The sequence below is a fragment of the Kogia breviceps genome, chromosome X, assembly GCF_026419965.1.
Source record: "Kogia breviceps isolate mKogBre1 chromosome X, mKogBre1 haplotype 1, whole genome shotgun sequence".
Lineage (NCBI taxonomy): Eukaryota > Metazoa > Chordata > Mammalia > Artiodactyla > Physeteridae > Kogia > Kogia breviceps.
This window is the reverse complement of record NC_081330.1, coordinates 89449708-89465591: the sequence shown is the minus strand read 5'-3', so window position 1 is coordinate 89465591 and position 15884 is coordinate 89449708. Positions and strand designations below refer to the sequence as shown.

At 47.3% G+C, this 15884-nt stretch overlaps 1 protein-coding gene across 4 annotated transcripts in view; it reads right to left on the bottom strand.

The window, feature by feature from the left end:
- IQSEC2 (IQ motif and Sec7 domain ArfGEF 2) overlaps positions 1–15884 on the bottom strand; it is a 77064-nt gene that overhangs the window by 30443 nt on the left and 30737 nt on the right. Inside the window, exon 3 of one of the 4 annotated variants that reach the window (XM_059049750.2) lies at positions 9368–9463. The exons of 2 other annotated variants lie outside the window; for them this stretch is intronic. In XM_059049750.2, the coding sequence (XP_058905733.1) occupies positions 9368–9463 (96 nt within the window). Of the gene's footprint in view, positions 1–9367; positions 9464–11279; positions 11384–15884 lie in introns of those variants that run through there. One more of the 4 variants, XM_067023057.1, reaches the window with a different exon arrangement.

Here is a 15884-nt window from a genome sequence, read left to right as displayed (position 1 = left end):
GGGTGAGCACGTGGGGACACACACACACACACACACACACACACACACACACACACCCTCCTCATACTCAGAGCTCCCTATGACACATTGTTCCACAGTCACTGAGTCAGCAAAACCACATGAACCAGTGCTCAAGTCCTGGGCAAGTAGCTCCTCCTTTCAGAGTCCTTTCAGAGTCTCCCATTCCTCATCTATAAAAGGAGAAGGAAACTCCACACCTCTCAAGGCTGTCATGAGGAACAAATGATCTTCCAGTCCCCCTGCTCACTCCCCTCCTATCCAGGCCAGGCCCCTGCTACCCTTCACCCTGACTGCATCACCTCCTGATTTCTTCTCCCTACTCTCTTGGACCACATTAGCCTTCCTAAAGCCCACCTTTGAGTGTGAATCTCTTCTGCTCAGATACCCACCTTGGCTCCCCTTAGCTTCCTGGATTCCTCTACTTGGTACTCAAGGCTCCCCCACCATATGGCCTCACCTCGCCTTTCCTGTCAGGTGGAAAAAGCCCAGGCTTTAGAGTCAGACAGACCTGGGTTTAAATATCAGCCCCACCACCTACTAGCTGGGTGACCTTGAGTCCATTTCTTCACCTCTCTAGGACTTATTTTCCTTATCTGCAAAATGAGGAAATACCTATTCTGCAGGATGTGGTGGGGATTAAATGAATTCAAGTATGTAATAAGGCACCTGCCACAGGGTAGGTTTGGTGCCTCATACATGGTAACTATTACTGTTACTGTCAGCATCAGTGGCATCAATGTTATCCCCCCCAGCCTTCATCAGACTAGCTTGTTCGTTATTACATCAGCACGTCCAGCCTTTTTATGCCTCTATGCCTTTGCTGACTCTGTTTCTTCCTTCTGCACAGAGACTTGCCTGTTGAAATCCTGTCTGAACTTCACAACCCAGCTCAAATACAGCTTCCTGCAGGAAGTCCTCCCTGACTTCCAACCAGAAGTATTCTTTGCTTCCTCCTAGCTCCAGCATCTGTGCTCTTTGTCAGGGATCTCCATGTGTTGCTTTGAACTTTTCTGAAGCATTTCTTTCACTAATCCCCTCAACGCCCTTGTATTCCCCCGACCACCACTATCTCTGCTTTCCTTCCCTGTGAGAAGAAGAGGGCCCCTATACTATTTAAGGCCAGTCGCTCCACCCAGGCTCTGGAGCCCACCCCTGCTACCACCTCCATAACAATCATCCCCTCTCCCTCCAGTATTTCAACCTCTCCCTCTCTGTTGCCTCCTTCCTACCAACATTTATAGAAGCTCAAGTCTCTCCCATCTGGGAATAAAAACCCTCGATCTGCCCCCACATCTCCCTCTAGCAATCAGTGTCCCTCTCTCCTCTTCACAGCTAAGCTTCTTGAGAAATTCGTCTACACTGGCCATCTCCACTTCAGTACCTCCCACGGGCTCTTCAACCCACTGCAATCTGCCTCGTGCGCCCACCAAGCCACAGAAACTCTTCTTAGTAAGGTCGCCCAGGACCTCCCACTGGTTAAAGCCAATAGACTCTCTCCCACCCTCATCTTACTTCCCCCAGCTGTAACATTTGCCACTCTTAACAAGCCCCGCCGTGTGCAGACGGCTCTTTCCTTCCTCTGCTTCCGTGAGCCCACTCCCTGCTGGTTTTCCTCCTACTTCTCGGACCACCCCCAGCTCCTCTTCCTCTCTCCATTCCTTATGTGTTAGTACCTCTTCCCCAGTTCTGCTCTGGTCCTCTTCTCTTTCATTCCACACTCTCTGTCAGTGATCTCATTCCATTCCATAACTTCAGATATGGCTGAGGACCCCACATCTCTCTCTCTAGCATGGATCTCTCTCCTGGGTCCCAGACCCATCAAGCCTAATGCTTGCTGGAAGCTCCACCAAGATGGCCCTTAGGGCCTTCAGAGTTCACAGGGACCTGCATCTTACTGCTGCAAACCTGTCCTCCTGCATTTCCCACCTTTGTGAAAGGCACCACCACCCAGTGGCCCAAGCCCAAAACACACCTGGAAGTCACCCTAGGTTCTTCCTGTTCCCTTACCAAGTCAGCCACCGAATCCTGCTGATTCTACCCCCTAAATAGCTCTAAAAGATTACACATGATCTGGCTTCTGCTAACTCATCATCTACTCCCTTTGCCCCTTGCTCACTCTTTCTCCAATCGTACTGGTCTCCCTGCCGTCCCTCGAACATAACAAACGCACTCTTGCCTCAGGGCCTTTGCACTCGCTGGAACATCATCCCCCAGATAGGTGTGGCACCAGACACATTCTATATATTTAGTTGCTTATTTATTTAGTATCTGTCTCATCCACCGTAAGATCCATCAGGACAGGCATCTGTTTTGCTCAGTGCTATATCCCTAATGCCCAGCACAGTGTCTAGCACTCGATAAATATTTGTTGAATGAGTGAATCCATTGCCAGGTCTGAACACTGGCAACTCACCGTGACCACCCTCAGTCATCTCCACCCCCTACTTCCACCCCTATTATCTATGCAGTCTCTGACTCCAGTTCTCTCTTCTACCCCATCACCTCTCAAATCCATCTCCTCTGCTCCATCCCCACAGCCACTACCTCAGCTTACCTCTCTTGGATTACTGCAAAAGCCTCCTCCCTAGTCTCCCTTCCTTCTAAAATGCTAATTTGATCATGTTACTTTCCCTCCTCAAGAACTGCTCATGGCTCTCCAGCTGCCTACCACGAGAAAAGGACCCTGGGCTCCCCAGACAGCTGTTTGAGGCGTGTGTAACCTCCGCATCAGTGTTCAGCCTTACTATTACAACTATTACAAATTACTATTACAACTTACTATTACAACTATTACCATTTCTCACCTCCAGGCCTCTGTGTTCGCTCTCAGAGCATCCTCTTCCATCTCTACCACTCAAAATCTTTACAGACCTTGGATGACTGGCTCAAACACGACTTTCTTCGGGAAAATACCTGACTCACAAATCAGAAGTAATTTCTCCCCAAAATACATAGAGAAATAAGTGTCTCCAGTGTCACTCAGAATCTCCAAGAACCAGGAGTAGGATGGAAGTTAGTAATTATATCTGAGACCACGGACTTTGGGTGCTGGGCGAGCATTAATAGAGGTTCCCTTCTCCTCCTGCACTATACTATTACCCTGGACTCATGTCCCTCTGGCCCTCTGCTAACACTGACTCATCCTTGCCTCCTCCCTTTCTCTCACCTGCTGTTGGGTCTATCTCATTAATAACTCTCAAAGAATTTAGATTCCATAATTTGAAATTAAAATGGTTCTTTGCGAATGGTGCCCACGGGAGTAGTGCAACATAGTAGCCCTGCTCCAAGCCACTTCTTCTATGCCAATATCCCAGTGTAGGCCTTCCAGCTGGCCTCCATGCATATGATCCATTTCTCATACTGACTGCTAATGTGATATGTCTAAAACACAAATTTTACCAAATTTCTCTCCTATTTAGAATCCATTCACATGATACTTCATCACCAGCAACATTGGTTCTTAATCTTTTTTGGAGGAACCCAAAACCCTTAGGCATTTAATGAAAGCCACAAACCATCTCCCCAACAGAAAATGCACACAACTAGACACACACAACATTTTGCATTCAATTTCAGGAGGTTCATGGGCCACCTGAAGCCATTTGGGACCCATGCAACCCAGGTTCGTAACAAACCTCTGGCTCTTCCCAACAACATCCAGGTTCTTTTGCATATGTTGTTCCTTCTGCCTGGAACATTCTGCCACACTTCACCCTTCTGCCCCTGACTGCCTCTGACTCATCCTCTAAGACTCAGCTCTTAGGCTGAGCTGACCTGCACCGGCCCTAGGTGGGGCCAGATCTCTTCCACTGGGCTTCCACAGCAGCCCCCCACCCTGTGCTCTCCTCTCTCATAGCCCTCCTCAGTCTCCCCAACTGACTGGGAATTTGTGGAAGGTAAGAACCATTACCCAGCATAGGCCCTGCCATAGCAGAACTCCCTAAGTGTCTACTGAAACGAACACTAATAACAGCTACCCTGTTTTGAGTACTCATTATGTGCCAGGCACTCAACAACGTGAATACTATTTATGATCTCTTCTACTCCTCAATAAATAAACCCCATGATGTTGGTGTTCTTTTTAACAGATAAGGAACTAGGCTCAGAGATGTGAAGTGAGTTGTTTAAGGTCACCCAGTTAGTGAGTGACAGAGGTGGGACTGAATTGAGACATGTTGGCACCAATGCAAGTATTGGTCCACCATGCTTCCCTGCCCTGCACTGTGAGATTAGGAGATGGTATCAGTAGCAGAATAGGACCAAGAACCAGGGCCAGAATGTCCTCTGGGCTCCATTTCCCAGGGCCACCTACTCTTATTTTCCCTCCTGTGTCACCTTCATGTCAACACCAGGGACCTGGCTCTCTTTCTCTCTCTATCTCTCTCTTTTTTTCTTTTGGCCATGCTGTGAGGCTTGTGGGATCTTAGTTCCCTGACCAGGGACTGAACCCGGGCCCCAGCAGTGAAAGCACCGAGTCCTAACCACTGGACTGCCAGCGAATTCCCTGGCTCTCTCTTCTTATGGTGCGATCCCCTCCATCCCATGTACTACTCTCAGCCTCCTCATCCCAAAGCCCCACTATGGTCAGGCCCATCCTTTGCTCCAGAACCATCCCTAGACACGTACAGCTTTTAGATCCAATCCAATCCAAGGCTACACATTAGCTATGAGGAAAACAAGACATGGGTAGTCCCTGCCCTTCAAGAGTTGATAGTCATCCAGGAGTTTTACATGTACCTTCTCCAATCCTAAAATCAGCCCTGAGAGGTAAATAGGCATTGTCCTCATTGCACAGATGAGGAAATAGAAGCTCAGAGGCTTGCCGAAAGTCGAGCTTGTAAGTAGCCGAGTTTGGACTTGAATATCCCCCTACTATTTTCCCCCATTAGGTCATCCTGCTTGGAAGAGCCAAAAAGTAGGCAACCATTTCCGGCAGGATTGGGGGATAAAGGAAAGCTATTACTCTTTCAAGACTTAGTACACATGTCCCCTCCTGTAAGGGACAGGTGGGGTTAGGTACCTCTCCTCTGGCAGCCCTCTGGGCCTACTTCTGTTCTATCCCAAACCACACTATGCAGTCATTGTCTATGTGTCTCTCTCTCTCCCTTCTAGACTTGAGCTCCCTGACTATAGGACCAGATACAGCTCATTCCCATACACCACCAAGGTTCAACACAAGGCCTAACTGAGAGCAGGCAGAACAAATGCTTGCTGAATGAATCAGGTGGTATTTGAGCAAGTTATTAAAAGGAAAAACAACAGGTGGATACAGGAAAAAGGTATAGAGGAGGAAGGAAACAAGTTAGTAAAGGCAAGGAAATGGGACCAAGAAAAAAGGCCAGTAATTTTAAAATTGTGACAGGGTATGTATAACATTTTTTTCATTGTTGTTATAGGGGTTTTCTTTTCCTTACAAAAAATGGGATCATACTATAAGCCCTGTTCCGCAATTTGCTTTTTTCATGTAGCAATAAGTCTTAGAAGTCTTTCCAGGTGAGTATCTAGAGATACATCTTTTTCTTTTGATCTGCTACAGAGTATGGATGGATCATGAAGGAAAAGCTGTTTCCTACTGATGGACATGTAGGTTGTTTTAATTGTTTGCTATTATAAACAATGCTGCAATGAACATCTTTGCATATGTCTGAAGGTAGTTTTGAAGGATTCCTAAAAGTTGAATTGCTGGGCAAAGGAATGAATATTTTGTTTAAAATGTAGATAAAAGGTATTTCCGTGGCTTTAACATTTTTATAAACTGGCTAAAAATAAAGATTATTCCTACTCATATAATCCTGTCTTTATTTAAGAAGCATATATCATGCAATCTTTTCATTAAGAGTTGGTTGAGAATGCTACCCTACAAAAGGGCGTGTGATAAAGAGTTGCACAGTATGGCTTATGTTTGCAGTTGGGGTTGGGGTATTTTAGAAAAGGCCTCTGGCTGGCCAAATTGGGGTCTACCTATTAGTAAAACTCTAGAGAAACCTAACTCTAAGACATAGTTCTCAGCTTGGAAGTATATGCACATTTAAGTTTCTGGGGGCAGCTAACAAACTGGTCCCATAAGAAAATGAAACCAATTTGTACTCTTATCAAGGAATATAAGAGATTCTGTTTCCTCACAACTCTTTCAATCTTTTAAATTTTGGTACTTTAAAATTAGTACTTCGTTGTTGTTTTAGTTACATTTCTTTAGCTATTTATAAGGTTGAACATCCTTTCTCATTCATTAGCTGTCTACTTCTTCTCTGAATTGTCAAATCACGTTATTTCTCCACTTTAAATGGGTTGGGCACCTTTTTCTTATTGATTTCCAGGAGATGATATAGACAGATATTAACCTTTGCCTGATGTCTATGTAGCAAATACCTTCTTCTAGCCTGTTGTTTCTGTTTTAACTTTGTGTATAGTATCTTTCTCCACACAGAAGTTCTTAACTTTAACATAGTTGAAATTATTGCTCTTTACTTTATGGCTCCTGAGTTCTTAAACCCTGATCAGAAAGGCTTCTCTACCCTGTTATAAAAATATTCTGGATTTTCCTCTGGTACTTTTTTGTTTGTTTTTTTTGTTGTTGTTGTTTTTTGTGGTACGCGGGCCTCTCTCTGTTGTGGCCTCTCCCGTTGTGGAGCACAGGCTCAGCGGCCATGGCTCACGGACCCAGCCGCTCCGCGGCATGTGGGATCTTCCCGGACCGGGGCACGAACCCGCGTGCCCCGCATCGGCAGGTGGACTCTCAACCACTGCGCCACCAGGGAAGCCCATCCTCTGGTACTTTTACAGCTTTATTTTTTGCATTTGTTTTTGTACAAGGTAGGGATTTAACTTGACTTTTTCCCAAATGGTAGCTAATAGTCCCATCCTATTTACTGACTTCCCACTGATTTGAAATGCATTCTTTGTCACAAATTAAATTCCCATATGAATATATGGGTTTGTCTCTAAATTCTCTATTTTGTTCCATTTATGTATTCCTCTATTTCTGTGATGATATAATATTTGTAATTTCTGTAGATTTATGGTAAGTTTTTATATCTAATGGGGCAAGACCCCCCTCATTGTTCTTTTTCAAAATTTTCTTAGTAATTCATGGGCATTTACTCTTCCAAATGAACTTTAAAATCCAATTGCAAATTCCCAAAGAAAATACCACTGAAATTTTAATGAGGAATACATTGAACCTTGTGATCAAATTGGGGGGAAAATGTCATTTTAAACCATATTGAATTCTTCCCATCCAAGAATAGGATATGACTCTTGATTTATTCAAGTCTTATAGCCTTTGACGAAATTTTAGTTTTCTACAGAGAAGTATTTTAAATTTATTATAAATTCGTAAGAATTTGATCTTTTTTTTTTGCTATTGTGAATGGGAATCTTTTTCTATTATGTCTTCTAATTAGTTATTGACGGTATTCAGAGAAGCTGATGGTTTGGGTGTATGTTTATCTTGTATCTACCCGTCTCACTGAATTTTCGTATTAGTTCTAATAAATTTTCCTTTTATTCTCTTTGATTATCTAAGTAGACAACCATATCATCTTCAAATAATGCTAATTCTGACTCGTTATTTCTGATATTTATACCACTTATTTTTATTAATCCCAATGATTAAAACTTCCAGAAAAACAATGATTAGTGACAGTGATTGTAGTCATCCTTATTTTGTTCCCAAATTGAATGGAAATGTATCTAGCACTTCATTGTTACATTTGATGATTGTTTTTGGTTTCGGATAAAAATTCTTTCCAAGTTAAGGAGGTTTTCATTCATTCCTAGCTTACTGTACTAGTTATCTATTGCCGTTTAACAAATTACCCCAATGCAGCAAGAGATAACTAAGGCACTAAGGGTTTTTAAATCAAGAATGGATGTGTGATTTTGTCAGATTATTTTTTCAGCATTTATGAAGATAGAATAAAAAGATTGTATAACTATTAGTATAATCAATTACAATAACAGCTTTCCTAATGTTGAACAATCCCTGCACTCCTGGGACAAACCTTCACTTGTCACGATACAGTCTTCTTTTAATACACTGATGGATTCAGTTGGAGAATCTGTAATTTAAAACATGTGTTGCTCTATTAATGTGTGAGCTTAGGCTATAGTTTTCCTTTTTTTTGGTCTAAACCTGTCCAGTGATGCCAGCCTTCTAGAATGAACTAGGAAGCTGTCCGTCTTTTCCTATTAGCTGATCTTTCAAGATTGGATAGAACTTCCATGACACCTGAACTTCCATAATACCAGTTGGGCCGGGTACCATTTCTGAGGAGAAAACTTTGACCATCTTTTAAACTTCTTCTATACTGTTCTATTCAGGTTTTCTGCCACTCCTTAAGTGATTTTGGTAATTTATATTTTCCTAGAAAACCACCCATCTCATCTAGATTTTCACATTTATTGGTATAAAATTACACAAAGCATTTTCTTATGACCTTTTCATATCCTCTGAATCTGTGGTTAAATCCCCTTCGTCATACCTTATTTTATTTATGTTTTCTTGCCTTTTTCTCAATCATAACTGCCAGAGGAGGGTCTGTCTAGTTTGTTGGTCTTTTCAAAAAACACCTCTTTGCTTATCAAACCTTTTGTTTTCTATTTCATTAATTTCTGGTTTTATATATAGTAATTACTTGATTTTGCTTTCTTTTGGTTGTTCTTTTTCTAGAATTTTCTAGACTCTTGATCAGAATAATTAGTTCATTTAAACTGTCTTGTTCTCTAATAAAAGCATTTAAGACTACAAACTTTCTTCTGGGAACCCCCATGGTCATATCCCATAGGTTTTGATCTATGATATTTTCAGTTGACATTTATTCTAAATAGTCCATAAATTCCATTCTTATTTCCTCTTTAACACAAGTATTTTTAAACTTTCAAATGGACCTAGCCTTTTTGCCATTGCTATTAATATTTCATTTCATTGCATTATAATCAGAAAACGTACAGTGCGTTTTCAAATTAACTTGGAAATAATCTCCTTCCCCAAAAGTATAAGCAGATTGTTCTCTCTGTCTAAACACCCTTCCCCATCCTATCCAACTGACAAACTCTTACTCATCCTAGAAAACAGCTCAAATGTTATATATTCTAGGACCAACCACTCCCACTTCAGGGGGAAGGTATCTAGAGAAGGATTTTAAAGGAAGGACAGGCTACAAAGAGGCTGTGAACATCCTCTTTGGTCTCCTGGCCTGGTCCTCCAGTCACTCTCCTCACACGCTCAGACACCCATTCCACAGTCACTCCAGAGGCTAGAGGGAGATGGGGGAGGGGCTGGCAATGATACTGATATTTGTCTGGAGGGGTGAGGGATTGGGGGAGGGGTGGGTCTAGCTCTTACCTGCTCTCTGCCAGCCTGCCTGAGGGGGTAAGCTTCATGGAGTCAAGGACCTGAGTAGGACAGCAATACTGGTGTAGAGTATGAGACGCTGTGGACCTGAGAGACAGCAAGAGACAGAGAGAGAAAGAGAGACAGCGAGAGAGACAGGGAGGGAGGGGAGAGGCAGGGTGGGGAATGGGGACAAGGAGGTGAAAGTGAGTGGGGTAGGGGAAAGGGGAAGACTGGGAGGAATGGGTGGTGGAGGATAGGGAATGGAAGAGGAGGGGCGGGAGGGAGGGAGGGAGGGAGAGGGGAAAGAAGGAAGGAAGGAAGGCAGGAAGGAAGGAAGGCAGGAAGGAAGGAAGGAAGGAAGGAAGGAAGGAAGGAAGAAAAAAAGAAAAAACCACAAAGTCAAGAAAGAGAGGACGGCACTCGAACCACAAACAGAACACAACGACAACAGGGGGCAGCAGAGACGAAAGAGCTGGGCTGGGCCTCCTGTGTTCCAGGTGACTCCGTGGGGACCTCGGCCTCAGAGACACTGGGACACCACAGTAGGGAAGGGGGAAGGGAGCCCTCCTCACACCAGACGCCACACGGGTAGGGAAGAGGGGAGAGGGAAGGGTGGATGAAAGAGAAAGGGAAAAGGTGTATGGGGGGGTTCCCCCTTAGAGAAGACCCCTCACAAGAAAGGAGGGAGGGATGGGGAGAAAAGAGGCTCTGGGTCCAAAGAGGGGGAAGAACCCAGGCCAGGGCGGGGTGGGGGTGGGGGTGGTGCAGGAGACACTGGAGGAGGAGAGGGAAAGAGACAGAGAGAAACCGAAAGAGACAAGACAGAAAAGGAGAAAGACAGAGAAGGAGGAAGACAGTGAAAGGGCGAGACAAAAGACACAGAGAGAAGACGGGGAGAGGCAGAGAGTGCCAGAGCAAAGGACAGGAGAGGCGAGGGCGGAGGAGAGCTGACAAGGTCTCAGTGGTCTTGGTGACAGGATGGGACTCCGGCTGAGTGGGCGAGTGGGGCCCAGCGAGCCAGAGGACAGGGCGGTTCTTTGCTTCCAAGGCCAGTGCTGTGCCCCCCGCCTAGGGCAGGGCCCAAGCTCCGCCCCCCAGCGCTGTGCTCCCACCCTTAGTGTGGGGTCCAAAGGCCCCTCTGCCTCCTGCTTCCCACGATTAAAGTCCAGAGAAGGGGAAGGGGGAGGAGAGACAGCAGGGTAGTGAGGCCGAGGGCCCTGTCCCTGCCCTACCCAGCACAGGGCAGATGCTGGGAGTGAGTGCCAGGTCAGCCAGCCCCTGCCCCCCACGAGCCCCTGAAGGCAGGTTGTGGTCAGGGCCTGGCCATTCAAGAGCCGAAGTAAAGGCCGGGAGATGTGGCTGCAGGCCAAGCCAGCTGCCCACTATCTCGCTTGCTGCGAATTGGAGAGGATGCCTAAATCTTAGAACCTTAACAGAGAATCCTGGAATCTGATACTCTTCTTATCAGAGACTCTGGAATAATTGTCATCAGCAGAACGACTGTTTCTCAAGTGCCATCTAAGTGCCAGTCACTGGCCCAAGTCCTTGACTCATTAAACCTGAGACTCAGAGACCCTTAGGCTGCTGGAATGCTGGTATCAGAGAGTCTCAGCTGTTGTGGACAGCCCCACAGCGCCAGGCTAGGTGCCAGGGCGGCCACCAATCACACCCCTCACAGGCCACCGACTGTGCTGCTCAGGGCTCCAGGGTCCTTACAGAGCTGAGCACCCAGATGCCCCTGGGCTCACCCACTTGAGCTGGCTCCCTCCCCCAAGGCAAAGGCCTCCAAGAGTCCAAGAGGGGAGCCAGGAACCAGGAAGCCAGGAGGCTGCTGAATCAGCAGCCCAGGGACCAGGTCCAGGCCTGGGCAGGAAGAGAGATGGTCGGGCTGCAGGGTTGGGGGTGGGGGCCAGGTTCCTACCTGCTGCTCCTCCCGGGGGGCTCCATGGGTCTGGACCTGTCCCGAGGGCAGGCCCCCTGGCCAGGGCGGTGCCTCTACCGCGTCGCCACCCCCTCCTCCCCAGCCCTTCCCTAGAAGGAGGAACCAAGGAGGCGGGGCCAGGCCTGCTGGGCTATAGGCCAGACTGCAACTGGAAACTTTCCTCCTTCCCCTGCTCCCCCAGGAGGGCTGGGAACTCCTAGTAGGAGGAAGCAGCTTTGAGAGCTTGAAGTGACTCCTCTGGGCCAAACCTCAGGCTGGGCTCATTATATGCACCTCTGTTGGAATCTCCCCAAGCACCCTGTCAAGTACATGTCACTAGCCCTACTCTCCCGAAGAGAAAATTGAGTTGTAGAAACATTAAGTAACTCGGCACAGGTAACAGAGCTAGTAAGTAGCAGAACCCCAAGATCAGGACCTGGTTTGGCCATTCCCACATCAAGACTCTGTCCCCTTGGCCATATTGCTGCCCTGTGAATACAGAAACCTTTCCATAGAAGCTTTTCACAAACATTCTCATCTTCCACAGAGTTAAAGAGACTCTGTGTGGTGGTTATGCTGGGATGCTCCAGTTCAAGTAAAATTCAAATCACCCATTTGGGGAAATCAAGATGAGGGCCCAGCCGATATTCTTGACCATTGCAATAAGCTCTCACTTTCTTCTGCGTTGTTTTCTGAACTGGCTAAGAGAAATGCTCCCTGAAGAGAAAAGCAAAAATCAGAAGACACGCCATTCACAATCTAGAGGCTGTTCTTCCAAGGAACTTGCCCCACCTGATTGTAGAGGGGGAAATTGAGGCCTGGAGAGGGGAAGAGTCTTACTCAAGGTCATACAGGCAGTCAAACTAGAATCCCCACCGACCTACCACAGTAATCTCTCTCTCCTCCTTATGTGGGCGGCTGGAGAAAGGAGACAATTTGGAAGATTGGAAGGGTGTGGGGTTCCTGAAGAGTACCCCAGATCCAGCTTAGAGGGCTCCTGTCCTTTCACAGCCCCAGAGCCCAGGCCCCTGGCTGTTCTGAGCCGAAGGCAGCCCTGGGAGGGGCCGGGGGCCAGTGATCTAGAAGGAATAGGAGCTGACAGGCAACAGGCCAGCCTTCCTGACTTCCTGCCTTCCTGCCTCCCTGCCGGGGCAGCTGGTTCCTCTCAAGAAAGCCAAAGCTGCTGAGAGAGATAGGCCCTACGGACCACCGCAAAGTTGGCATCTACGGGCCCTTCAGGGCCTCTTCTTCCCCTGCCCACCCCTTAAAGCCCCGTGGTCTTCAGGGCTCTGGTCTCAGCCCCTGCTTTTCTTTCTCTCTCCCTCAGCAACTCTCTTGGCTCTTGTGGCAGCAGCACCTTGTGCCCATTTGCAGTTATTGTCCTAAGGGTGGCACCTGTGGCCCAAACCTTCACCTTGGCCTGGCAGAAGTTGAGAGACAGAAATTCTAGTCCTAGCCCTAAGGCTGATGCTGTGTGACCTTGGGCAAGCCCCTTCCCCTCTCTGGTGAGGCAAAGAGCTTACATTTTGGTGCCTGGCAGAGCTGGGTACAAGTCCCAGCTCTACAACTTTTCAGCTGGGTAACCCCTCTGAGGCACGGTTTGTTCATCTGTAAAAGGTGAATGGCAACTCCTATCTCACAGGTTCTTGTGAGGTTTCAGTGAGACAAATAGGCACATGCTGAAAAGTCTCAGTTTGAGCCTGAGAGAGTATGATCCTTCTCCCAGGGAGGTAGGGGAGACTCTTGGGAAACCTGTTTGTTTCGGGCAGGGGAAGATTTCTAGGAAGATACCTCTTCATCTGGGCCACTCTTGGAATTCAGGCATATCTGAGCCTGTTGGGGCGACTCATGTGATAACCCTGTAGGGGCTGAAGGGAAGAACGAGCTAAGGGTGAGGAGCCTGACCTGGCCACAGGGCACTGGCAGGGCCTTGGTTCACTTACGCTACTTACGCTCACAGATTCTGTGAGCCAGGCACTGAGCTGGGGGACAGATACGGCAGTGACTAAGGGCAGTCAATGTCCTGATCTCATGGAGCTCATATCCAAGTGAGAGGAGACAGACATTATTCAACCACTAATGGAATTAAGCTGGGCAAAAAGTGGAGGTAGTGGGGGAGAGTGTTCCAGGCAGAGGAAACAACTTGGGCAAAGGACCTGAGGTGGTATTTCCAGGAACCACAAGGAGGCCAACGTGGCTGAGTGGAAAAAGCAAAGGGGAGATGAGCGAGACTGGAGATGTAGGCGGGGGCCCAATCATGCAGAGCCTGGAGGTCCTGATAAGGTTTCAGTATTTATACTAAGAGGAATTTGGAAGCCTGTGGTTCATGGATAGGCCTGGGGCGGGGAGTGTCTCTGAAGCCCCTAAAGTTGTATGAAAAAGATGAGTGAGTATGAGTGCATTTCCGGGGAGAACACTGCTTTCATTAGATCCTCAGATGGGTCTGTGATCCCAAAAGGGCAGGGAAACTCCTTATATGATTCCATTCACTAAGTGCCTACTATGAGCTAGCGTCAGGCATCCCAGGACCTTCGGTGAGCTGCCCCTCCCCCCCACTTCCAGGTGGTCTCAGCCTCCTCCCATCTTCAACCAGTGCTCCACCCAAACAGAAGTGCCTACAATTCTCTGCCACACTCTGCTGTCCGCCCTCACCTTTGCCTCTGCTCAAAAGACCCTTCCCCACCACCGTGCCCCCAGTGCCACCTCCCCACCTCATTAGCTCCCCCTTGTTCCTCACAAGTCTGCTCAGAGGTGATGCCCTCTGGGAACCTGGCTCTGGGATCCCTCCCCTGTGTCCTTCCCACCCTGCGTTTCTCCAGCGCTGTCTATTCACATGCTGTTGCCCCTTCTGGTCCAGGAGCTCTATGGGGACAGGGACCATGTCTTATTCATTCCAGTGTCCCCAGCATCTGGCACAGGGCACCTAGTCAAACAGGTCAGCAGGTATTGGGAGACAGACAATCCACAGAAGTGGAGGCTGCAAGATGGGCTGCTGGACACTAGAGGGCACTGTGGCCACTGGAATCCTGGCCTGCCGCTGGCACTAGCCAGGCTGACCCAGGCTGGCCCTGGGACCAGGCAGTCGGGGAAGCATGAAAACTCTGCTCCTGGGTCCCGCAGCTCCTTGGCTCTGGGTCTAACTGACCGGGGCCCCTGTCCCAGCTTCCCAATTTACCTTCTGCCCCCTTTCCAGATTATCTCTCATGACAGCCCCATCCCGCTGCAGATACAGTTACAGTTCTTCACGAATGCAAGTACCAAACACTGCTCCGCAGCCCTGGCACACTTTTTTGCTCTGTCTGCAATACTCTCCACTTCACCTCACCCCACCCCCACCCCTCACCAGGCTAACTTCTACTCATCCACCAAGTCTCAGTTTAGATGTCAGCTTGGAGAAGTCTCCCTGACCCTCAGGCTGGGTTGAGTACACTTCTGAGGTTCTACCACCACAGCACCCTACACTTCCCCTGTAACTGTCTGTTTCCTTATCTGTTTTCCTACCAGACGGTGAGTTTCCTCAGAGCAGGATTCTATTATTCATCATTGTATCAACCGCATTTAGTTTAGCACAGTGCCTGGCACGTTGTAGGTACTCAAGAAATTGTCCCATGACTAAGTGGATGGATGGATGGACAGATGGATGGATGACCTCGGGCAAGTCACTCTACCTCTCAAGGTTTCAGTTTCCCCCTCTGTAAAGTGGATCCAATCACCCTTACTTGGCAGAGCTGCCAGGAGGATTAAAGATAAGGTGTGTGGAATGCTCCCTAACAGTACCTGATACATAGTACACATTTTCTGAATCAAAGCATTTACTAAGTTGAAGGAGGCTTTGCCCTGAGCCTGGGATGATCTCTCCCACTCAGGCTTACCACCTATATGTGGAAGATGGACTTAACAACAAGAAAAAAACTATCATTTTTATTAAAAAATAACAACAGCACCTGCTATGTGCCAGGCCAGAAGGAGGAGCTCCCTAAGGAGGTGGGCAGTCTCCAGTCTCAGCCAAAGGATGAAAGGCCCAGGCCGAGGTCAGAGCCATGGGCATTGCCCCTGCATCTGGAGAACAGTCATTACGTGCACAGCTGGTTCCAAACTCTTTACTCATAGGTGAAAACCTGTCTAAGGGGTCATTAATTCCCTCTGTAATTAATGTAAAAACTGCAGGGTTTGTATTAATGGAAAAGTAAGCTCAAGCGTCAAGTTGATAATATTGATAATGTGTGCTTGTAATTCTATACTGCAGATAACTATAAATTCAGTCACTGCACTAATAAAATGTGAAAATTCCTGAAACAACCAAGAACTTGGTAGCAGCTGTACCATGAGTAGCATTATGCCAGTTGTTCTGAGGCTATGAAACTCACCGCACACTGGTGGCAATGGTAATATTCACTGTGCACTTAAAGGCTGTTTGGGCACAAAATAAGGGGAAATTTTTAGATTAAACAGGGCATTTTGATGCAAGAGCATGGAACTTGAAAGCATAGTGAGCAAAGGTCGACTTGCATTAGAGTAGGAACCAAAACCTTGATGGACGAGCAAGCTTACAATTGTGGGCCTCTGAGCAGACTACTCCCCAGGCTCTGACCTCACTTGTGAACA